Source organism: Bacillus rossius, chromosome 5 (genome assembly GCF_032445375.1).
Source record: "Bacillus rossius redtenbacheri isolate Brsri chromosome 5, Brsri_v3, whole genome shotgun sequence".
Classification (NCBI taxonomy): Eukaryota; Metazoa; Arthropoda; class Insecta; order Phasmatodea; family Bacillidae; genus Bacillus; species Bacillus rossius.
Genome location: NC_086333.1, coordinates 77,397,886 through 77,424,622, shown reverse-complemented (window position 1 = coordinate 77,424,622; position 26,737 = coordinate 77,397,886). Strand labels below are relative to the sequence as shown.

Here is a 26,737-nt window from a genome sequence, read left to right as displayed (position 1 = left end):
TATCCTTCTTGGTGCTGATGTATATCCAGACGTGTTTGATGGTGGGCGGTACCAGCCTTCGAAGGGAGTTCCTGTAGCGTTGCACAGTATATTTGGTTGGGTTATTATGGGTAAGGTGACTCAGGTTGCAGATACTTCCAGTAGTGGTGTTGTCTCAATGTATGCGTCATCGGATACAGCCCTAACAGATACCATCCGCAAGTTCTGGGAGACCGAGGAGTTACCATCTGTCCAGCATTCCAGCCTAGAAGACACAAAATGTGAGAATCATTTTGTTGAGACTCACTCACGAAACCTCGAAGGAAGATATGTACTGAGACTACCATTTAAGGAGAGAGACCCAGATTTAGGAGATACACGTAGTCATGCAGTTAAGAGGTTACGTCAGTTGGAATCCAGACTACATCACCAACCGGAAGCCTATACCGAATATTGCAAGTTCCTCCGTGAATATGAGCAACTGGGGCACATGCATTGTCTAGATAATGCAACTGGTCAGGAACGTCGTTACTACATCCCTCATCACTATGTGTGCAAGGAATCCAGCTCAACAACAAAGTTACGAGTGGTGTTTGATGCCTCAACTCGCTCCACTTCAGGGAAGTCACTCAATGATGTTTTGATGACTGGACCCAAGCTTCAAAATGACATTGTGGACATAATCACTCACTTCCGTCTTCACCGTGTGGTATTAACTACAGACATCTGCAAAATGTATCGTCAGGTTCTCGTGCATCCAGACGATGCACCATACCAGGTAATTCTGTGGAGGGAGAACCCTGACCAACCAATACGTGAATTCCAACTTGACACTGTCACTTACGGAGTCTCAGCTGCTCCATTTATGGCGATGAGAGCCTTACAGCAACTTGCAATGGAAGAGGGTCCTCTGTATCCGATGGCAGCAAGGGTTGTGATGGATGACGTGTTTGTAGATGACATTGTGACTGGTGCAGCATCAGTCACAGAAGCTCTCGCGTTACAGCAAGAATTAATAAATCTCCTGAAACAAGGTGGTTTTGAACTAAGAAAATGGTCCAGTAATAGTAAGGCAGTTTTGGATGCAGTTCCAGAAGATCACCGGGAGAGTCCACTTAGTTTTCATGGTAGCAATGAAGTTATTAAGGTACTTGGTCTTCAATGGGATTGGAAGGCAGACGTTTTCTCATATCATGTTCAGCATGCCAGTGCAACAGTCACCAAGAGAACCATCCTTTCAGAAATTGCTAGGTTATATGATCCGCTAGGGTGGATTACTCCAGTCATCATTCGAGCCAAAATCTTTCTCCAAAGGCTTTGGTTACTGGGAGTTTCTTGGGACGACACCCCACCACTAGACTTAGTTGCTGATTGGCAGGTTTTCATTGGCCAGTTGGATGTCCTAAGCAAGCTGTCCGTACCTCGTCTTGTTTCTGCACCACAGTCAGAATACCAGCTCCATGGTTTTAGTGATGCATCCAATGAAGGTTACGCAGCTGTTGTGTATTTGCGGACTTCTAGCCACGGTGAAACAAAATCACATTTGCTTCTCGCCAAGTCACGTGTTGCACCACTGAAGACCGTCACACTTCCGCGACTTGAATTGCAGGCTGCACTCTTGCTTATCAAATTGATTGAATCACTGATCACAACACTGTCCGAGCGAATCCATATAAGTTGCATTTATGCATGGTGTGACTCGACCGTAGTGCTTGCTTGGATTAAGATTCCGCCACATCGGCTGAAAACATTTGTGGCGAACAGAGTTTCTCGTATTCAGGAGAGCAAGGTTCCGGTTCACTGGAGACATGTTTCCTCTGCTGAAAATGCTGCAGACTGTGCATCAAGAGGACTCTCACCCAAGGAGCTTCTAACACACCCACTTTGGTGGACTGGGCCAAGTTGGTTGACAGCAGAGGTGGATTTATGGCCCAGTCAAGGATATACCAGTTCAGAGGAAGGTAAAGAGGAGTTGAAGGCAATCACGCTAGTCTCATTGGTTGGTCAGTGTATACCGAACATTCTTAACATCCTTTGTAGGTTTTCGTCCTGGTCACGACTGCAAAGAGTACTTGCGTACGTGTTGAGATTTGCATTAAATTTAAAGGTTTCAAGGGAGTTGCGACACACAGGTCCTCTCACTGTAGCAGAAATTGACGCTGCCAAGAAGGTGTGTTTGAAGCAGCTTCAGCAAGAGAATTTCAAATTAGAGTTTGATTGTTTGGCTGCAGCTCGCGAATGTTCTTCTGGAATTAAAAGACTACAGCCATTCATTGACGCTGATGGGATCATCCGTGTAGGTGGACGCCTGCAGAATTCACATGTAGCCTATGAAATGAAACATCAAGTCCTGCTTCCCAAAAGGAGTTTTGTGACAGAAATGATTATTGACTACTATCATGTCTTACACCTTCATGCTGGCCCCAGTGCCACACATGCTGCAATTCGGTGTGAGTACTGGATAGTGGCAGGTAGAGGAGCTGTCAAGACTAGGATACACGCTTGTGTAAAATGTTACAGATTCAGAGCCACCAATGTGCAGCCATCCATGGGAAATCTTCCACCAAGTCGAGTGCAACAAACAAGACCATTTCTGAATGTGGGTGTTGACTATGGGGGCCCTTTCCAAGTCAGGCTTTCGAATGGTCGAAACAGTCGTTCATCCAAGGCCTACCTGTGCTTATTCATATGCTTAGCAACTAAGGCAGTACACTTGGAAGTTGTTTCATCATTGAGTACCACTGCCTACTTAAATGCCTTTTTCAGATTCGTGGCTAGGCGTGGACTCTGTAAGGCTGTTTTTTCAGATTGTGGAACCAACTTCATAGGGGCACGTCGCTACTTCAATGACCTTCAAAGGTACCTGAGGAACACCTCTAACTGGCATTGTGTGGCAGACACTCTGGCTACTCGTGGGATTCAGTGGAACCTCAATCCTCCATCTGCGCCACATTTTGGAGGCCTGTGGGAGGCAAGCATCAAGTCTGCGAAGTACCATCTCAAGAGAGTCGTTGGCCAGCAGATACTCACGTTTGAAGAGCTGTCGACTTTGTTCACTCAAATTGAAGCTGTCCTCAATTCACGTCCACTCTGTGCCATTTCATCAGATCCAAATGACGTGGAGGCCCTTACGCCAGCACATTTCCTTGTTGGCACTTCTCTGACATCTCCTCCAGCTGCAGACCTCACGGAAATTCAGACCAACAGATTAGACAGATGGCAGCTGGTACAAAGTGCATCACAGCACTTCTGGCAGCGGTGGCACAAGGAATATTTGCACACACTACAACCACGTGGCAAGTGGACCAAAAGCGAAGGTGACCTGCAGGTTGGTGACCTTGTCCTCATCAAAGAAGACCACCTTCCACCCCTGCAGTGGCAACTCGGCCGCGTCGCAACCCTACATCCTGGTCAGGATGGTGTGTCAAGAGTAGCTACTATCAAACAGCAGCATCGAGTGGTGAAGCGGCCAGTGATAAAATTGTGTCGGTTGCCAGTCAACTAAGAACCAGTGTAGTGAAACATAAAAAATGTTATTTTTGGTGGGCGGTATGTTTGGGCATAGTGCTAGAACGTGTGGTGGTTTGGATATTTGAATTTGGCGCCATCGATCGTGAGTGCGCCACTGTGGCGGCCATCTTGTTCAGCAGTGCCATCTGTAAATAGTTTCGTCAGTCTTTTACCGTTTTCTCCGCGTTGCTGGGCGTCATGCAGCTAAACTATTAGTTTCAATTCAGTTTTGTGAACAATATATATATATATATACACACACACACATATATATATATAATCTGAATCTCGGGAACGGCTCCAACGATTTTCATGAAATTTAGTATGCAGGGGGTTTCAGCGGCGATAAATCGATCTAGCTAGGATTCATTTTTAGAATATGTCGTTTTATCCGTGTGTTCAATAATAAACTTTATCGATAATCAACTTAAACATAAACGACTCTACCCGACATCTATTGGCGAGTAATAATACAATTTTTTTTTTAATTGGAAGCAACTAACTGCTTTTACGATACAACAACAACTAAAGCTACTCCAGTAGATGGCGTTTTTAAAACAACACTAAGCCAATGAGAGTTTGGTTTGAGGTTAGACCAAGAAAATCATTTGTTTACTTATATTATTTGTGTCTTTTTAACTCATGTGTTCACTTAAAAATGCCTAAATGATCTTTGAAAAAAAAAAGTTTATTATTATGTCGGTAAGATCAAAAAATATTATTCATATTTCATCAGTATGTAATTTGTATTTAAATATAATTTCTAAAAAAAAAAAAATACCGAGCAAAGCTCGGTCATCCAGGTACTAATTGTTTCACCTGGAAGCACTCGAACAGGTGGTCAAGCTGCTCGGGGGAGAAGTCCCAGGCCAGCTTGGCCAGCAGGTCGTGCACGTTCTTGACGATGGCCTCGTGCTTGCCCGCCTGCGCGGCCCACACGTTGTCCAGGTCCTCCAGCGTGAGCGCGCGCTCCTTGATCACGAAGCGCAGGATCTTCTCCAGCTTCTCCACGTACTGGGGCTGGTGCAGGGAGTCGCGCAGCACTATCTGCAGCACCCGGTTGTCCTTGATCCACTTCTGCAACCCACGCCGGCACCACCTCCAGCACCCGCGTCTCACCGGCACCAGTCCCGTGTCGCAGCTCGCCTTCACTTGAACTTCACTTCTAGTCCGCAGCGAGGTCACCAAACACTGCTACACTTGATGTAAGCTTTTGGACATACGCCATTGCTTAGCACATGTATGTCTGTAGAAAAAAACTACAAAAAAAAACACAAATGACAAAAGAAAAACACAAATTACGCAAAAAAAATTGCTGTTGTCAGGATTTAACGCCACACGATACTCCACAACAGGAATATGGTCAACAAAGGAAAAAAACAAAAGAAAATTGGACTAACAGAACGGGAAAAAAAAAACCACGAATGATGACCGCACAAAAATACCGAACCCAAAAAAACTTGCTTACTTTGTGTTTTTTGTCATTTTTTTTTTGTAGTTTTCTTCTACAGACATACATGTGCTAAGCAATGGCGTATGTCCAAAAGCTTACATCAAGTCATGCACTCCCATTGCACAAATCTTTCAAAGATAATAAAAACACTGCTACACTCTAATCAGGAAGGTTACATTTTTCGTAATTTGTTTACTTTTATCCCTGGCTTTCTGTAATTTATTGTCTGGACATATTACTGTAATTTTATCATTACTAAACACTTATATTTATTTCTGTACCGGTTGGACTTACTTGTACGGAGTCAACATAATGTTTAGAGAAGTTTGCTGTTTGCGCGCACGCGGCTGTAAAGTCACGAGTCGACGACGACGCTGCGGACAGGACTGCGCGGCAGCGCAAGCCGAGAAGAAGGGACTCGCGATGAAATGGCGCTGCGACGAGAGGGAGCGGACACGCGTGGTCGAAGTTGGATTTGCGGTGTGCCCGAGGCAAGCTGAACACTGATGAAAGGCGAGGTATGACCCCACGAGCGGCCGACGCAGCAGGAAGGCTACAAGATCCTCGAGGCAGTTCCGTCTCCTGTCCAGTTACGTTTCTTTAGTCAGTTGGCACTGCTCAGGCATGTCAGTGTGCGTAGAGGGGGCCAGATGCAGTGATTTGTGCATGGCATAATAAACAGCCTTACAGGAAAATGTCCCGACGATTCATTTACCAATAGCCCCAGAAGAGACTAAGCCGCACTTCTCGCAATTCGGCCGTGGCTTCCTGCAACTCGTATACCTTGTGTCAAGGTAGCAATTAGGGTCCGACTCACATCTCCACCCCTCGACGCGCCCCCCCCCCCCCCCTTTTTCGTGAAAAAGGAAGCTCCAGAGTAGAGGGGCCCCATCGAGGAAAGCTACACCTCAAGGTGTCTACATCTGGATGTTGCTCATTACGAATTTTCAAGCCAATGGAGGAAGGGACAGTACAAAGGAATTCTTCTCATGGAATAAAATCCACTCGAGCATAAGCGCAACAAGAAAACCATTACGTGAAGCCCGTTTCAAGAAACTCACCGCCATGCGCTCGGCCGTAAGCCACTCTTCCTCCTCGAGGCCAGCATGCCGGTGAGGGTAGTACGTCACACTGGCTATTACTTTGTTCACTTCGTTCAGTGCGTTCATCTTGCCGTTGAACGAGGAGATCTGCAGCAACCTGCAACAAACAAGCTCTTGCAAAAATGGTTTCTTACATCGAAGCCCGTCTTTGCTTTTGTTCCGTACCAGAACGGAACTCAAGGTAATTCGTCGAACACTCACAAAGGTTTGTAACCTGTTGGTATCAGAGTGGGCGAGTATGTTACAAACTAAGAACATACAGCAATAGTAACAATCTAAATACTTATTTTACTAAACATAACAACTGTATGTATGCACACATTATCAATGAAGTGCGAAACCACTGCAAATGTAGGGACAGAACAATCTAAAAACATGCATTCCAAAAGGTTTCTTATTAAAATGAAAACATGATTCTAGTTAAATTACCAGATTAATATTTACAGAAACTTCCAAGATTACTAAGGGCTTGATTTTGACACAAGCCAAAAGGCACAAACTAACCTATACGTATATTTTTAAAACTTTTGATTTGGCCAGCAATTGTTGATCTGGCCAGCAAAATTAATATAGGATCTAGAGATAAGATTTCCTGGTGGTGTTTTAAAATACAATATTTTGTTATTGATTTTGATTTTATAAAGATGTTTATTTCTGAATATTGTGCAAATTTAACCACATACAGTGATATTTCACACACAATTACTTGCAGCTTTATTTGTATTGTTCCGAAATGCTTATTACAAATTATTGTAATGTAAAGGAGCATTTTATATATTAAGTTCTATGAAACATCTGAGTGTCGTTTATGTTTAATATTTTGCTATATTTATGAATAACAAAATTTAAAAAAATTAATAAAAACAAGAATACAGAAATCTTCTATTTAAAAATTATTTTTGGCCTAAAAATTAAACCGTAAAATCTTGTCCCTAACTATTATCACTATATGTAAAATTGTTTTATGTACACATTTTAAGCATAGTACCAAAAATTTTTATAGCAGATAATCAACGTTATTGGGCTTGATATGTACTTATTATTATATATGTTTAATTTTTAGTGAAGATAAAGGTGACATCCAGTATTTTTAATAAAATTTGCATTCTTTATAACACCGTTCAATCTTGGCTGTACTAATGATATACGAACACCTGCTCGTAACGCTCACCTCAGAATCATCTTCAGCCTGAAGATCTCCAGGTTCTTCACCATCTCCTCTTGCTTCGGTATCCGGGACAGGAGGCACTTGCAAGCCTTGATGATTGCAGAGACGGCGTCATTCTTCGACTCGTTCTTCGCTTCCTTCTTCAACTCATCGTCCGTCAGGTTATCGAGTATTCCTGGCACCATTTCCTTTCAAAGAGAGAGGTACCCATCTCAGTCATGTTCCAGAGATATTATGACAAGCTACTTGTGTAAGGAATTTACACGGACGTAAAAAATATTAGAAACAAAAACGCATTCCCTACAATCTGTATAGATAACAAGAACTCCCAATATTATAACTAAATCAGTGTCTAATTTTTAAGAGGCTCCAAAATTAACACTGCAGATAATGTTGCCACAAAAATACCTCCTTGAGATACTTTAAAAAATTTGCATACATTTCTCCAAATGACTGCAAAATAAACACTTATTAATATATAGATGTATCACACTAAGTTAAGGGTCCTATAAATTTATTTTTCATAAGATAATCAGACCACATGAAAATGGTGCTTTAGAGACTTTACAATAAAGATTGGCAGTAGTTGTACGAAAGCTGAATGAACCAATTAGGGCTTAAAATTAGACCTGTGCGAATATTCAATTTTTGAATATGAATAATAAACTATTCATATTAATGACATAGCATAACTCCTGAGTTTGTCATAAACCAATGCTCACAGTCACATTATTTTGTAAAGGCACTAACGGCTAGTACCGATTGGCAAAAATGAGCGAGTGTTTTCCTTTATACAAATCAGATGACACGTAACTTTATGCAGTGAGAGGAATAAAATTCAAAATTCAGTTCGAACTCTTTTATTTACATTCAATCGGTAAGAGTTCACAAATAATTTAATAATCATAAACAGAATCCAAACCCAACTAACTGCAACTGTCAACGAAATAATTTATGAGTGTTTTTCTGTATGTGCAAGGAACAGTCGTCATTTTACCAGCACACGATTGTGACTTGTCATATGTTTTATAGTTTTACTTCAATTTTTACTTACCTGCAATTTATACACTTTTTTGTATGTTCCCCCCAAAAAGAGTAAATAAAGGGTTTTGCTGTATTTCTCAAAAATGATGTTTAAGGATGATAAAAGAAAATTAAGTAATTTTTAAGAACTTAAGGATTGTACATAAACTGCACATGCTGTTATATGTATTCAAAGAACATATATAGTACTCACGGCAAGCACACAAAATAAATATTTAGCCTAAGACATTTAAAAACATTGAACCACGCTGAAAAATCTACTTTCACAACATTTCATTTCTTGCAGAGGCTGTAATGGATACTCACAATTATCGGCATGAGGTATTTGATGATTGTGTGGACTGTCAGCAGCTCATAGCAAAGACCAAATGGGCGAATCAGAGCGAATATTACTGTTACTGTTAAATTCTTTCCACTCTGAAAACGCTCCAATAGAATTTGAAATCCACCTGAACTTCCGAACCTGAAAAATATATCATAATGCAAAATGATGCAAATCCTGAATAGCAAAATTGCATTTGAAAAAAAAATCTCAGAATTGGTGAGATCTTGAATAAACGTAGGTCTATACTTTTAATATTTTTAAAATACTAAATTTATACAACTTTGCATGAAAATTATCACTCATATGTGGCTTGTTATTCACATGACTAAGAATAATTTTTGAAATGGATCATCACATAAATGTATGGATGTTAGGATAAATGTATGAATGTTAGGATAAATTACAGTAGAACCCTGTTATAATGAATCTGAAGGGAGTAGTTTATATGTTCACTATAGAGGGGAAACTTTATATCTGGGAAAACTTTTATATTGGCAATACATACTCAAAAAGCATAATCTTAACTACACATAGGCCTAAGCCAAGAAAATAACGAATGAAAATAGTCAAAGCAACAGTTTTATGAGCAAATGCAGATATTATTTTTAATACACTACACATGTACAAACTTTCTATTAATGGTTTTTCGACATCGGCGTATTTTCCTTTTTTCAGGCGTTTAATACTCTGTGGTGTATTCGAAGCTTGAGAAAGAAGATTGTTCAGCTTGTTTAATATTGTATTTAATGTGGATGTTGCAATTCCCAGTTCCTTTGATATTAACACGTGCGGGACAGTGGGGTTGGAGTCTACCTTTTTAATAATGTCCAGTTTATCTCGCACAGATAATGCCTTACGTTTTTTAACACGTTTTTCACCCTTTTTTATGTACATATGTCCTATTGAAGCACATTTGCAGCTTTATAACACGAAATTGTTTTTACCGTCAAAAGTAAATAAACGTAAAATAACGAGTCTGGCGCATCAAAGATCACTACGTATCATTTAGTATCGCAGTTGCTAAAGCTGGAACGAAAATTTCTTACTTTCTATGGAAAAATTTAGTCCACAGAGTTCTATCTAGTGGTAGTCTTACGAACCTTACCCGATCAAAATATCCGAAACGTGAACGATAAAAATGAGACGTAAAAATATTGAATTTGCTGCTATAATGTACATACGTATTTGTGTGGCGGTAATTTATGTTTAATTTTGATAACTTATTAAATGTACACGCGTTCGCTCATTCTTTAACTATGCAGGGAAAACTATTTATTTTCACCAAACTGAGCACCATTTCTGGCTACACGTAGCCTACCGAGGCCACTCGTTTACGACTTGTTTATAATATGAAAAGTGGACAATCGAGTAGCATATTGCGGAGAAAAACGTTAATGTGATCCAGAATAGACTTTTGTGAAAATACTTGTAATTATATGAAAATATTTGAGATAAATGTGCATTATGTCGGCAAAATTTGTTCGTGGTACACGGGAAAACCTATCAACATTGACAACAGTTGTGCGCTATATCCAATAAATTAATACATAACCTCACATCATTTTGCCGGGACCGAGACGGAAATTCACAATAAACGGGAATTCATTATAGGCGGGTTCACTATAAACGGGTTCTACTGTATTGTTAAAATGAATATTGGAATAATAGATGGAGAGAATGTTAGAATAATATATTTATAGAAAGGTTCATATATTTATAGAATTTAGAATATATTGTATGTATGTTAGAATTAATTAAAGAATAAATGATTCATAATTCATTCATCATTGAATGATGTTAGATTGAATGAATATTAAGAATGAATCAACAAATGAAATTTAATATGAATTGATGTTGGAATGAATGAATGAATATTGGTTGAATGAATATTAAAATATATGAATGTTAGAATAAATGTTAAAAATAAATTACTGTTAGAGTGAATTAATGTTAGAATAAATTAGCGTGTTTTGTTGCATAATCGTTGCACTTGCATTATCGTCTCACTGTTATTTTAAGGCTTCGAAATTTGAAGAAAAATATTTTCAAATAAAAGTCTAATGATGTTTTTCGTCCCGCTGATAGATTCAAAGCGCTTTGTGTAGGTAGTCAACATGACCTTACCAAATGTCACCAGGACAAAGCACTATGCACAAGCAATTGGATTTCAAGTTGCAGTCAGGCAGTGTGTAGTTATATATTATGGGAAAATGTAGTAACTACAATTAAAGTAAATCACATTTAAGATACCCGCACGATATGATTTCCCAAACAATACAGTCAAATGTTTCAGTCCTGCCATGTTCTCCATAAGATGTTAAATTATTTTTTACCATGTAAGGGGTTGCCCATATAAAACTATGTTTAGTTGAAATCCTTTATTCTTTGATATTACCGCTTACTTAAATAACAAAAATCCGAAGTTGTCTGATAAGTACATTTTCGTTTTAAGACTTTTTAAGGGGCATAACTTTTATCTGTTCCACGCTGCTGTGCAGCACTTGGTATCATACGTGTTTGGTTACATAGATGCCCTTACAGAGAGCACGCACATAGTAAATATCTGTTTCAATAGCTTGCCATTAGCATGCAATCCACGCGCTGTCTCATGCCAAGTAAACTACATTTGATAACCCACACACTACTGTGGTTAATGTATACTACGATAATATATATAGGTACACTACGTTAGTTCTGCCTCTCTGGCTTACATTTTTTGATTTGTTTTTTTAGTTGAACAAAAATTTTTTGTGCATGGCTAATTATTTTTATTTTTTGGCGTGCTTCAGCATCTCTACTTCCTAAAGAAATTTTTTTTTCCATGCAACATGATTTGTTTTTATGAAAAATTCCAGCACAACTAGGGGTGTGCGAATAGTGGATTTTGATGGTCGAATATTTTTGAATCGAATAGTAAAATTTTCGAACAGAATGCAAATAGTTTCGAAGTCGAATAGTTGTAATATATATATTTTTTATATGTTACCTCACTGAACAATGGCAGGTTTTCATATATTTAGATTATACAAGATATTTCCTGTGAATGAAACCACAAAAAAAAAATTTCACAGTACTTTTAAGAGTTATTGAGGACATGAATTTTTATTTCATATATAATAATATTTAATAATTGTTATTTATTGTTTTTCCTTTCGGTTACCACAATGGAAAAATTTGGATAAAAAAAATGTGTAGCATGGGAAATTAATTTCATTGCACTTCAAACATATATGACCGGAAGAACTCAGTGATTAACTTCAATACTCAAAACGAGTATATAAAACGGTTATCATTGAATAAAATATTTGAAACAGTTAATTTTAACGGTTTTGTAAACGATTGCAACCGTTCATCAAAAATACAGTAGTATTTGGCATTCCTGCTAACTATATTAGTTTGGAAATGGCTTCGTGTTTACGTTAACCGTCTGGCTTTTGAAACCAAGTTAGCTTAATGTAGATGATTTTAGTTTGGTTTTTTTCTTGAAATGAACCTTTTAAAAATACATTGCGGTTATGTTTGTAAGAATGTATAAATGCTTTGGAAATTACATTAGAAGCTAGTGAAAACCGAAGCTCTTGGAACCACCACGAGAAATAAAACACAGCCATGTAAATACCGTATTGGCCCGAATATAAGACTACCATTTTTACATAAACGAGAGATGAGAAAATTGGAAGTTGCCTTATTTTCGCACCCAAGATGTCAGCAACGCAAACATTAGTCCAAGCTGAAAGCTAGAGTAGAAACATTGTTAAAATGTTCACGATTTTTTATATTAACTAAAACTTTGTTACCTCACACGTGGAAAACGATAAATCCACCCAATATTGCAGTAATTCACAATTGTTTAAAGTTGAAAATTAAAATATTTGTTCTTGAGTAAAAATGTGAATGTTGAAGCATCTCAAAATGGCAACATTTTATTACACAATTCATATTTGTACTTTGTGTACAATCACATGTTAACATTTACGGTAATTTAATTTCAGATTTTTAACGCAAATATTTGTACTAAAATATCACAGCTATTTTCAGAACGATTGTTTACGTTTACAAACAGAAAATGTTAAGAACATTTTGGATGTAATGTTTGGAAATTCACGGCTGCCAACTGTCTTTCCACAATATTTCTTTGTTGTAAAACGAACATTGCCGAACACGTACGAAGACGCCATATTTACAGGAATTTGGTACGTTGCTTCAAAAGCTATTTTAATAATTTCACAGTAATCCACTCTTTATTTATGTAAAAACATTTCAAACAACATAATTATAACAGATTATTCTTTAACATTCATAGGACAGAGACTCTCTAGTCAGAGAGTAATATGGACAAATATTTGCGGTCGGGTCACCAAAGTTATTCATGGCCGTATGCTTCACCATGGCAGCTAGCCACTTGTTTTGTTCCGGCAAGCTGCATTCTTTGTTTTTGTTTGATTTGTTACGATTAACACACTACTAAATAGTAATACGTAGCTAAGTGAAACGGAAAGTTAAATGTGGTATACATAAATGCAAAAAGGATTTATCAACACAAAATGTACTAGGGTTATTTTTTTTTCAACCTCCGATTGGCTGTAATAAAAAAACGGGAATGAATTGGGAAATTATTTTAATGTCAAAAGAAACGTACATCTTTACTCTATTTTTCCACATAATCACCGTGCAGATTGAGGCATTTGTCGTACCGATGCACCAGCTTTCCAATACCCTCTGCATAAAATGATGCCTCCTGCCTATTCAGCCACGTTTTAACAGTACCCTGCAGTGTGATTACAGTTTCATTTCTTCATGGCATGCCCATTAATCGATACCCTAATCGCTCGTACACGAATCGACATGTCTCTTAGTGTTTACCCCCTTCCACCAACCATGTGGAGCGGCCAACTCACACCTCAATTGAAGCTTGGTTATGGGAATGTCAACATGGCTGCAACGATAAACTGGCACCGAGTGACTATCACCTTTTCCCCACGTTGAAAAAGTGGTTTGGAGGACGACGCTTCAACACCAATGATGAACTGCAGAGCACTGTTAAAACGTGGCTGAATAGGCAGGAGGCATCATTTTATGCAGAGGGTATTGGAAAGCTGGTGCATCGGTACTACAAATGCCTCAATCTGCACGGTGATTATGTGGAAAAATAGAGTAAAGATGTACGTTTCTTTTGACATTAAAATAATTTCCCAATTTATTCCCGTTTTTTTATTACAGTCAATCGGAGGTTGAAAAAAAAATAACCCTCGTATGTCTAATGAATTTTTACATTTGTTTGGCCTCCTGAAACTGCAGGTCGCCTTATATTCGGGCCAAAACGGTATTCACAATTTTAAATTTTGCTATTCGACTTACGAATGCGAATAGTTCGTCAGTTACTATTCGCAACTATTCGTGTTTACGAATATTCGCACACTCCTAAGGACAACAAAAATGCTTTTTGCGCATAAAAATCGCACGACTACTTTTCAAACTTCATTTGAGCTTAAAATGTGCTATGATTATGCAATCAAACACAGTATTTTTAGTATTAATAATGGTTAGAATGAATGCTTGGGATGAATGAATGTTAGAATTTTTGTAACAATAAACGAATATTATAATGAATGTTTGAATAAATTAATGGATGTTATAATAGATGAATGAATGTTAGAATGAATCTTCAAATGAATAAATAAACGTTTGAATAAATTGATGTTAGAATGAATTTGTGAATGTTAGAACAGATGTTAGAATGAATGTTACAAAGAGATGAATATCAGAATAAAAGAATGTTAGAATGAATGATAATTTTAGTTTAACGTCTCTTCGACATTAGACGAAGAGGAATGAAATGAAAATGGAACATTAAAGGGACAATTTGTGGTAGAATTTGTGGCAACGCCTAACAGCAACATTCACTTCATTTCCTGCTTCTGAAAAATTTGTGTTAGACCCCACTGGGAATCCAACCTAAATTGCCTTGGTTGGAGGCATAGCTTAGCAAGACCTTTAAATTAAATCTTAACTTTTGTTTAGGGGTTTAGTAGGCTAGACTCGCCTCAGCTCTATTCTGTTCTGTTTGGTTAGTGAATGGAACACACTGTTTGATTAAATAGCCTTGCTCAGACAATCAAGCTAATAAGTACCTGTTTATCAGGTCGACAAGCCAGCCCCGGGGGGTCCGAGAATCGGGTGGTGGCCTGGCAAAGATATCTTCATCTGCAATGTTGGATCCAGGAGGAACTGTTTCTGATGGCCTGGCGCTGTTGAAAGTGTGAAATCTGCAAGCACAACCAATTTTTACACCTTTTGTTACTGGCATACTGCTGCTATGCAGAACACTTCACTTGGTAAGGGAGACCAATTTCTTACCACAGTTCAATTCTTAAATACCCTTTTTGTTACAATCAAAGTTGCACATTAAATTTTATAGTCCAATGACTACAATTACCCAATTTTACTAATATTGGAACAGCAGTGCCTGTTAAAAATATTTATGAAGTTATCAAGAATGAAAATTCAGGATAAAACTTAATAATCATAGGAGAAAAGGTTTGGGTTTGAGTTAAGGAAGCATGTTATTAAACAGGAAAACATCAGACAGAAAAAGTATTACAGCACAGTTGTTGATACAAGTGTTGTGTACAAACTTTACGGTTTGAAATTGTCATTTCAAATGCCATAGCAGCGAAGAATGAATCAGTACCTATTGACATAAGAGCATGCAGTTTCAAAATTCCAGTTTATAGACTGGAGAAGATATATTTCACGCAGCATTTAAAAAAAAAATAGTCTTACTTGTTGTTTGGGTTGAAAAGCATGGCCAGCAAGTCGAGGAGCGGGAACCAATCCTGGGACAGCTTCACGACGCACAGGTCTACCAGCCGCTCGCAGTTCTGGTAGATGCACAAGTGGATGTTGTACTTCCAACTGTTCACCGCGTCGTCCGTCAGGATCTTGGTGAAGGAAATGGTGAGGCCCTCTCTGAAGAACCGCTGGCACGCCTCACTGTGTATGTCCAAACCTGCAGTGGAGGAAATGACAACCACACACAAATTACAAACATTTCTGACACTGTTAATTCTCCATCTCACATGCAAACTTTGGTCATGTCGTTACTACCGAGTGCTTTTCCTGAGAATTTATCTCTTGTAGTTTATTGAAGTAAATACTTCTTTAAGCGCATTATGAAAAAAATGTGAGTAAATATTTTACGATATGTGCACACCATAAAAAAAAATTTTCACTATGTGAAAAATAAAGGCTACATACAAATAAAAATTTTATATGTGCTTTTAAATAATATACTTTAGTTAATAATATCCATACAATCAAAAACATTCAACTACTATATGTCAACAGTTGTGTTACTGGGATATTTAATTAGGTACTGGAATTAGAATATGGCAGGTGAGGCCACACCATAATGCTGAATTATGTATGGACGGGGTAGGGGGGGTGAAGGTGTCTACAAATATTTGGTGAACCGAATTCAGTACTATTTCAAGACCTATTCCTATTAAATAATATATTTTTACGACTTTTTAATATGTATTTATATGAATGCATATATATTTACATATAAAATCGTTAATCAAAATTCAAAATGAGCAAATACAATACAAAATAGATCTTCTATTCCTGGGAACGTATCTGTTTTTATGTAAGGAAACTTACATCTTACCTGAGACATGCTTTAAGTAAAAGTCTTAATTTACTATTAGGTATATTTCTAAGAAATACTACCTATTGTAGCCGTTACCATTGTGTGAATTCCAGGACATAACCTCAAATGTAACTACTACTTACTAGCCTAACATCGGGCCACAAACAATCCATCCCTAGAGCTTGCTGAGCACGGACTGTCGACTCTACTAAACCCTACCCGTCAGCTAGACACTCGTGCAAGATGCATGGCAGAAACAACGTGTTGCAAAGCAATGGTTCTCTTAGGTGGAAGAAAGAAAGGAAGGGGGGAGGGAACCTGGGCGCTGCGTCGACGATTGCACACACCCTCCTGCCTTCACAGACTCATTGTTAAATAAATCCTCTTAACAGCAAAACTACTGTACAGTTAATGCTGGTTGTTTGGACTTGTAAATATTGTGTGTTAATTTAGCGTATAGTATTTGGAAACATTTGAAATTCTGAACTTTCCCGCACTGCTCGCCAGCAGCGCCAAGTTTTACAAGTCGGCTGCCTGCCCCAAGGTGGGCAGTAGCCCTGCAGCTTCCGGCGACGAAGCAACAGTTGTTGTTGGACCGTCACGGCAGTGAGTCGTGCCATCGTGCACGATCGCTGCCAATCGAGTTGTTTGCGAGTGCATCGTCATTGATCGTGTCCGTTTTTTATCTGGATTTTTACAGTCTGGTGCGTCTCTGGACAAAACACCGGCGGCTCACCCTTCCTGCAGAGGTCGATGGCGGCCAGGAGCAGCGCCTCCAGCTCCTGCTCCGGCAGCACGGGCACCACCCAGCGCGGGCTCGAGATCTTCTCGTCCAGCATGGCCAGCTTGTCGCGCGGGAAGTCCGGCTCGCTGCCCCCGCCCTCCTCCCCCTCGGGCGGCTCGCCCGTCGGCGACGCCTGCTCCGTGGGCGCCTCCGAGAACACCCCCGAGTCCGCCTGGTGGACTCCCGAGCCGGCGTCGCCCGGCATCACCATCGACGTGGGCTGCCGACACACGTCGCGTCTCTGTACGACCGCCGGACACCACCAGGCCTTCCATACAGCATGTTAGCATTTCTGCAGGATTACAGAACCTCAATAAATTTAACAGTGTGAAAAATAAAATGTAACCCGCTAAAAAAACAGTAAACGCTGTACTGAAATGAAAACCCACAGTAATGCGACTGGCGGCCAAGTCAACAGCCGGAAAAACATTTACTTCCATCACGCTCGCCCCTATCGATTCCTCAAGAAAACCACAATGTTAAATTTCATTGGTTAGTTCAATTCTTACAGATTATGACCCTATTGTCCAGAATTAGCTATGGAACACATTGCTAACCCAAGCATAGAATCCATGTTAAATTTGTAGCTATAACATTTCCTTTGATCACTAATATTACATTCACTTCATTATTCAAAGTAAGACAGTAAAATGTACCATTTTTGATTTTTAAATAGATAAAAAATACAAACAAGCTTATTCAAAAAGTTTTTTATACATAAAATGTAATCACGTGGCCTGTAATTTGTTAATTGGACTGCGCATGCACAAAGCTTTGTTTGCTATCACGTCAGAAACAAAAGAACATTAAAATACCCGCATTCATCATTGCTTGTACGCTATCAGTCTTTAAGGAGATTAAGGAGATTGAGATTTTAAGGGTACTTAGTGAAATTGAAGGACTTTTAAGGGACATTTAATTAAGGGCAAATTAAGGACTTTATAAAGATACTAAAGAGGCATAAAAGCCCTGCGGAAAAATCTGAACATGAGCAGCTCGACTGGTGGCAGATTACAGAATAATGAATCATTGATTACCGGATTTAACACCTTTCACTGTAGTATCAATAAAAATTAAAATACAAATAAAGTGTCCCCTCCATAGCCAGGGAACAGCATTTTCCAACCTCTCTTGCCTAATGCACCCAAACAACAAATTACTGAAATCGGCAGCACAGTGCATAGTTTTCATAGAATTTTTACACAAATTTATTTTTATATTTTTTTCTACTGCAACAAAAAAATTTTCAACTTTGATTGTACAAACCATACATATGATTTTATTTATTTTTTAGAAGCACAAGTTCTTATTTATTAAAACTGTTTTAATAGCCGAAATCTTGCTGCACACCTATGGAGGCTTCAGAACACTTGAGTGTGCTGTGGCACATTGGTTGAGAAAACCTTGCCTAAATCAATGGAATGGGGCTGACGTAGCAGTCTTATGAGGTGATGTAAGATGTATGAGCCAGCTGGTGGCCATAGGGGCAAAAACCTGTCACTCCTGCAAGCCCGAAGAATGAGCGAGATGGGACAAGGTGAGTATGGAGCGACGGAATGCATTGGTGGGGAAAACAGGAATGCCCAGAGTTTAATCCCAAAAAAAATACAAACATAAAATTTTTGAACTTAGAAAACTCAGTTTGTTGGCAGGTTTACGATGCAACAAACTTCAGTCAGCTAAGTACATTACATTTTGTTACAGTCTGACCTAATAAATGAGTCATAAACAAGTTCTATAAAAAGTATTTCTTTCTTAGAAGAAAATACAGCAAAAATTACAATTTGGGAGTATACGGTTTTCTAAGTCACAGGGTTATGCACAGACGCTTAAGGTCTACAGGATCATAGTGTGCTCCAGACCACTTTGGTACCAACTCGGTGCTCATAAATTTAAGTCATACCCAGGTTTACGGAGCAAAAACCAACCCTCACCATGAGTGAGTGAGACTCATAACTTGAGACAAAATAACATGGTGAATTGTGATAAAGCCAAAATAACACCAAAAAGCATGTCAATTACACCATAAAGCACTGAAATGTAACAAAAAGTCATGAAATTAATCAGCACATTAATCAAAACTCAACTCTACAAAAAAAAATTATCTTTTAATATATTTAGTTCAATGACAATTATTTAGCACTGAGTTAGTATTAAAATGAATGTACTAAATAAATTGGAAATTTGTGTTGCTTTTTTATAATGCAACTAATTATTACATTATGACATTAACATTTTACAAATGTACATATACATGCTGATTTATTTTTATTGTTCCCAATAGTTAGACCTGCTTATTACAAATTATATTGTTAAAGTGCATCATGTATCAGTTAAAATAACTCTGTTTTGGTGAAGTATCACTGAACAAGTGTCGTATTTGTTGATGATTGTATCTTTGTGAATAAACAGAGTTCATAAAAAACATAATTTTTTTTTTAAGGAAGTCAATTAGCCTAAAAATAAAACCATAATATCTTGTCTCTACTGATTACAAGAGACCATTTGAGGTTTCGACGGCCTTCAGGATAGACTGCACATACCCCTGTGCACTCGGGCAAACAACGCAAGTTCATTGGCTGCCGACCTGTAAGTCGTCTCAGCAGTGGTTTGTCTGCGATTCTATCCTTCTTTGGTTGAGGGTTTATAACTGGTTGAGATTCGTCCAGATGAACAGTAAGCCAATAGCAAAATTATCTAAGAGGTATATGTGTTTGAACTCTAGCCTATCACCGAGTGAATCCGCGAATTTTGCAGGTCTCTACTGATTACTGACCACGCCTACCAAGAACCTTCTCCCAAAAAGTGACCAGCACATTACAGCCCTGTGTCGTAGAGAACGCTAGCTGTCGCAAGTTCAGTCGGAGAGGCAAAAGTAACGCACTGTCGCCTCACCTGGGTCATGGCGGACTGTCCGTCCGGGGGGTCGACGGGCAGGCCCTGGCCTCTGGTGGCTATTGTCATCGCTGTGTCTTGGGTTGCGGCGTCAGGCGTGCCGCAGCAATGGCATCAAGTTCGACCGGGCAGAAACTTTGCGATGGCACTAACTTCACTAAACTTCTCCGTCTTCAAACTACATTATCTGCAACACGAGACACAAGCACTTACAAAACTATCTGATCGCCAGGATCACAAGATGTAATACTAACGTTCCTCAAAAGGTATAAAATCAAGTTACCTAACTTACATGTATTAACAAATGTATGAGTTCCTTAGTTCATAGCCAAGGTGAACCTCATACCTAGGGGCAGGCACTTTTCGTGAAAAGATCTGAATACTTATTAGACTGCAACAAGGTATACCCGCACCTGTGGTTTCTTACTTGTGATTGGCGACTGTCTGTGAGAGAAGTCGTTGCCTTGTTTGACCGAGCCACTCAGGACGCGTTTACTTCCGCATTGAATCACTGTGATTGGTGTTGTTACAATCGACGTGTACCTGGGAGAAACTCACCCAATCACGAAACACAGACGGTGCTACAGTGTTTTAACTTTCATCGAGTCTCGAAATCTTTTCGCGAAATCTGCATGCCCCTAACTCATACCCTTTAATGTAGGCACTATTAGTTAATTTGCCATTACTGAACAATAAAAATTGCAGAAATAAAGACACAAACAAGCCTTCTAAAATCAACTGACACGTACTTGGGTATTAAAGCAACTTATGTAGAGAGGCACCAAATGAGAATGACACATTAGCGATGACCCAGCAATAAAATAAATCTACCATCTAAACATGTCATCAATTCTCTTGTATGCCTAATAAATTAGGTTACGTGTGGATTTTACATGTAAAGCTGATGTACCCATGCTTCAATACAGCAGTACCGTGGGTTCCCAGAAATTTATTTTGGTTTCGCCAAACAAACGTACATTTTTTTGGTGAACCGCAAACAAAAACAACTGAATCAAATTTAGAAAATCAACTAATTAAAAAAAAACTTTTTAGTACTAAGATAAACAAGAAGACATAAACCAACAGATTTCACCTTGGATCCAACAACTTTTAAGGGCCTTCAAAGTGTGATACATGACAATGAGTTTTCAAGCACACATTTTCATTGAATCACAGTACATGATACTTTATAGCCATTTAAAAAATATTTTAACACTAATTTATGAAATATAATCCTGTACAACCCTAACAGCATTCTTCTCCTTTCTTTCTTTTTTCTAAAAAAAAAAAAAAATGGAAAAAGACATCTCAATAAACCATTTGTGCTGTGATACTTCAAAAGGCTTGTTTTGTAGATACCGGTAGTCATTTAGGGCTAGCACATATATTTACTCTTACGTCCCTTCCACCCACTAAAATTTTGTTTCCATTCAATTCAAATTTTCCTGAATCCAATCCCTTGAAAGCCTAATTATGTCACCTAAACGTCATAACCAAGGTCATCATGTCACTCAAGGGATTTAATGCTCAGATTCCTCCAGAGATATTAATTCTGATCACGTTAAAAAAATTTTTGAATGTGATTTTTCAGTCTTCAATTAAAATAATGTTAATTCCTTTATGGAATCTAATTTATGCCCAAAACTATCAAAATAATTATAAAAGCATTTTTAATCAAAAACACAAAACTTTCACATAAACATATTTTATTTTAAACCTAATTTGTTGTTAGTTACCACTCTGGAAATATTCTACACATTACATACTATTTGTAAAAAAAGAATTAGGCAAAATCCATTATTAAAATTTTTGCCTGACTAGTTGCGTCACAGTCAATTACTATAAATTCATTTTCTATTTTTACAGTTGGGTTACAACTTTACGTCTATTTTCCTATTATCGAAACATTTCTTCGTAAATATCAGTAATTAGCAGAAAACAAAAATTAAAAAAACATGGTCGGTGAAACTATGCCCTAATCCTAAACTAAAAAAATTTTTAAAAATTATTAGCAAGTTGCATTATGGTTATAGCTACCTGATATATGAGAAACCTTTTTTACAGGATGTCTACAAATTTTTTACCAATTTTTCAGGACTTATAAAATAAAATTTTTCTACAACTATTTTCATTACAGCATCATATTTGTATATACATAACATGCATAATTCAGTGTAATACTAAACACATCCATTTGCAGGTACGTGCCAATATTCATGTTAGAGAGCTTAAACATTTCCAGAAATAATTTCCACATGATCTGAGCATGCATTCGCCAACTACTTATATTTACTATGCAACTATAACTGAACTGAGATGTCAAAAAATAAATAAAAGTTATCAAACGGCTGCATAAAAATCAAAGTTTCATGACTTCCAAAACAGTTATTGTTTATTTGGGGACTTTTTGTAACTTTCATTGACCTGTAGAGACACTATTTTTGTACTTAATACATTTTTGTGCTTGAAAAATCATCCCTGTACACAGGATCAGACTTGCACTACAACAGGAAACAAAAAAAAACACCAGAAAAATAAAATTCTTCACGAATGGGCCCAATATAATATGGAAAATTTTAATGCTTCACAAAACAAACACATCCAGATCATTTGGAAATGAAACATTGTGTAATAGACTGGATGAAAAGATCCAATGTACAACTTATTTAGTCTACACTCAATACAGACCCGACTGTGTACAAATACCTTGCAGAATTAGTACGAATAACATATTACGTAAGGTTATTCATTCAAGCACACATTGAAACAATAGAGGAATATTTCCGAGGCAGTAAATGTAGTATACAGTAGTCTTGTTTGTTCAACCTTCAATCATCCAACATTCCATTTTATTGTATGTCCAACTGTAAAAAAAACGTAAAAATCAGCAACACGAGCTACAAGTTGCAAGCGTGAGAGTAGTCCATTATTTGTTGCTCCCGACTACCACAGTTTTAGTAGGCTTAAATGATTTTTTCCTTAATTTTTTTTTCTGTTTTATTGTAAAACATAATTATGTTTGTGATATGTAAAATTATGACAATTTGACATTAAGTAAGCTTCTTCCTAACACCTTCCTATTATCCATTATTTTCACTTATACAGTTATTTAGTTTGTGGCTAGTATTTCAGTACACTATAAATTAACTGAACACTACAAAACTTAAATAGACATATTACATAACTGGGTGAGGTTTTTTAATGAAAGAAACATTTACGAATAATTATCTAAGCTGTTTATTTTTTTTAATTTTTCAATGAAATAATACTTATTTATGAGAAATCACTGCAGACATGTGGCGAGATGCTGTTAACAACTTCAGTCACAAACTATAGAGAAAATAACTATAGTAATGGCAGACTAAAGGGTATTTTAAACATCTGCCAGAACCATGTGCTATAAAAGAACCACAGAGAATAAAGAAAAAGGATCGAATGGTGATATAACGATAATAAAACCTTGCTGAATGTTGATATTGAAAGACAAAAGTTAAAATCACAAACCGTGCTCTACAGTAAATACAATTCAAAAATGGATCATTTAAAACAATTCCTGTTTAAATACAGTATGTCCATAAAAGAATGTCCCGGTTATAAATTTAGCTACTGTTACGCGTTGACTGTTGGTTCAAGGTCATAAATAAAGATTAACTAGAAACCGTTTTAGATCAGCACATGCGTGTACTGCTTTGTTTTCTTGCTTGCAGCGCCACTTAAGTTGAAAATATGACTTTCACCAATTAGTGAACCCGTAAACTTTATTTGGCAACAGGTTGGAACCCCTCCCCATTGAAATCTCTTTGTACGAGAGTGGTTAAACGTCAAAGTCCCTGACCGTTGGATTCGTCTTAATGGTCGAGACGACGGGGCTCTTTTTCGCTGGCCTCCACGTTCACTTCACTTAACGCCATGAGACATTTTTTTTTCCTTTGGGGCTTTATAAAAGATTGTGTCTACGTTCCACCGCTATCTAATGATTTTCCAGAGTTGAGATACAGAATTGAAGAGACTATTGCTTCCATTACTCAAGACATGTTAACCAAGTCGAATGGTTAATAATACTTTTACCACACTAGACATAAAAGACAATAAAAGGGTAAATAAAATATAAAGTTTAACTCAAAGTATATCTTATGGGGAATCAACACAAATTTGATTCTTTAAATTAGCCTATTACCTACGTTCTTTTACATTATTATCAATGCCATTTTAATATTTTTTTTAAATCAAATACATATTTAATTTTTTTTCTTTTGACATGTTCTATTATTGGGATTAAAGGAATCTTTTGATCCATATTGAAACTTATGTCTTGCACAACTATTGTACTGCAATAAACCAGTCCTGTTGAAAAGTTGGACTAGAGTGTAGAATCTAGAGTGACCATTAATGCTAAAAGCTGCCAAGGATTGAACCAGGATCGAATGAAAAACACAAGCAACCATTTGGACTGTGTTCTTGTTTATTTATTCTAAAATGGACCGGGCAGCGAGTTTTGGGAGGGGCGGATCACGGGACGGTTTTGGGTGGTGTGGAGCATCTCCTAGTTAAATGGAGGAAGGCTATTTTAATGCATTTCTGACATCTACAAGAATCATTATAAAATTAAGGTTAAGAAATGACATGCGGCACAGTAGCACTAAAAATGTAAAATATATTTTTTACAAGAAAACAATTGAACCAACTGCAAATGGCTGAGATTTTTTAAATCCTTACAGCTTTTTCTTTAGTTTTAGGGTGGTTAAGGGAAGGGGGAGAAGAGGGTGATTGCTCCCACTGATTTATTCATAGTGTGTGATGAAAATGTGACAGATAAGGTCTCAGAAAAACATCTGGTCTGATAAAGAGATACTGCACATTTTATTATAGAATCAAGGGTTAGTTCATCTGCATACTGCCAAAACTGACGCATGTCATAAAGTGGTAAAACCGATTAAGTTCACATCATCAATTTTTTTTTTTTTAACATTATTTCAGTTAATAAGATTTGGTCAGAATGGCGAAATTTTAATTCCTTATCTACTGATTGATAAAATGACTTGGGCATTTTTTTAGTTATACTTCTGACCTTCATTAGGGAGATAGTAATTTAATTTAATATTTGTTCCTTTTATGACTCTGTGACTTTTGGCAGTATATAATTTTGCAAAAAAAAACATTTTCACTCAGTAATATTCACTCCTATTTATACTTAGTCCAACTTGAAAAAATTGACATACATGCAAGGATACCATTCAGTTGTGAACCACACAAATCTTGTGAACTAGTGACTAGTGAAGTATCATTTGCTTTTTGAACTGCTTCCTTTAAATAGTTTTCCCTCCTGTATCTAGATCTAATGTTGATGTAATGTATACAGGTTGTAGCGTTGCAGACATCTGCCCTTCCTAGCTTTGCTAAGTAATTTTTTATAGAATTTTTTTTTTTCAGTATATCAGCTGGTTATGTAAGTTCAAGGTCACCGAACCCTAGTTTTGTATTTCTATTTTATTGTTTGTAGTATTCTTGTAATTAATTTTGATATTTAATTATATTTATTTAGAAAAGCCTTTAAACTTATGTTTTTACCAATTATCACTATTGTGTCTAGGTACTATTTATGTTAAGTGTCATTTCCAATGTTTTGTTTCATTTAAATTTAAATTTTATAAATATAATTTTTTGTATGTGTTTCATATTGGTGATGTTTCTAGAACATAGGACATTGGTGTCAGTGAAAAGATAGTGGCACGATGCCAAAGTTCCGAAAATTACAAAAAATTTAGAGGGACAGAAATCTTTGCCAGGACCACGGGAAGGCTCTCTGACCAGGGAATCACATAATCGTAATTCTTAGAGTAATCATTGTAGCTAATAGGAAGGAAGCATTTACAGGGAAGTAACCAGTTTTTTCTCTTTTATGTGTTTTTGGTACTGTGCTTTGTTTTTGCAGTCGTCGTTTGCAGACTGTGCCAAGAGGTTGCACCATTTCGGCGGCTCAGCAACGTATTTCAGTTCAGGAAGAGAATAAATGTTACGGTTGAATTCGGACTCTTTTATTTGAGAATCACCAGTTAACTGTTTTTGAGTAATGCAGTCATTAACAAACTTCACACCCAACTACCTGCAACTTCGGTTGACAGATTTTCAAGTGTTTATGCACGTGCGTGGAGCAGTCTTCATCTTAGCCAGGCACAATTGGGACTTGTTTCAAGGTTGTTCCGTGTGTTTTTCAATTGAGTTCTTGTTAATGGATTAATTGTTGAAGTGTTTCAATAGCTTGGTTTTTGTACAGTTAGTATTTTAAGCAAGATGGCATATAAACTTAACCTAAAAAATTTTAAAAGATGCTTTATTTAAGTAAGAACTAACATGACTATTCAAAACTATATTTACATCTGCTATCTTTCATTTAGTAAATAAGTTATAGTAATACAATGTCTTATCAATGTAAATAGTTTTGACACCTGCTCTTTGTTCTTTTAAAAGTATACTATATGTAAAAGGGCGTGGCTAGTTGGGGGTGTATCTGCGTTAGTGAGGCAGGATAATAGGTACGCGCTCGCCGGTATTTCTAGCGCACTATTGCCTCTAAACACTACGATCTAAACTGGTACACAGTCTTCTCGTTGAGCACAGACAACTATGAGATCTAAACGGTAACCTTAACATTATATGGCAGAGAACTAAAGATAAAGGTGCAATGTAAGGCCATTGGAGTGCTTTGAAAATCTTTACCGGGCGTTTCATGTCTAAAAATAATTCAAGAAACGCATATTTTAGCCCTTTTCACTCTACAATTTAAAACGAAAAATGTGGAAACAAAACCACCCATCTGCCCTCAGC

The 26,737-nt window shown here is 37.4% G+C and overlaps 1 protein-coding gene across 13 annotated transcripts in view; it reads right to left on the bottom strand.

Annotated features, from left to right (window-relative positions):
- LOC134532049 (probable ubiquitin carboxyl-terminal hydrolase FAF-X) overlaps positions 1-26,737 on the bottom strand; it is a 111,206-nt gene that overhangs the window by 78,420 nt on the left and 6,049 nt on the right. For all 13 annotated transcript variants that reach the window (XM_063368210.1, XM_063368207.1, XM_063368214.1 and 10 more), the window contains exons 2-9: positions 19,913-20,099; positions 16,970-17,237; positions 15,366-15,591; positions 14,714-14,848; positions 8,564-8,720; positions 7,217-7,401; positions 6,004-6,142; positions 4,309-4,566 (exon numbers count right to left, since the gene is read on the bottom strand). In XM_063368210.1, the coding sequence (XP_063224280.1) occupies positions 4,309-4,566; positions 6,004-6,142; positions 7,217-7,401; positions 8,564-8,720; positions 14,714-14,848; positions 15,366-15,591; positions 16,970-17,237; positions 19,913-19,981 (1,437 nt within the window). In that variant the 5' untranslated portion in view covers positions 19,982-20,099. The remainder of the gene's footprint in view (positions 1-4,308; positions 4,567-6,003; positions 6,143-7,216; positions 7,402-8,563; positions 8,721-14,713; positions 14,849-15,365; positions 15,592-16,969; positions 17,238-19,912; positions 20,100-26,737) is intronic.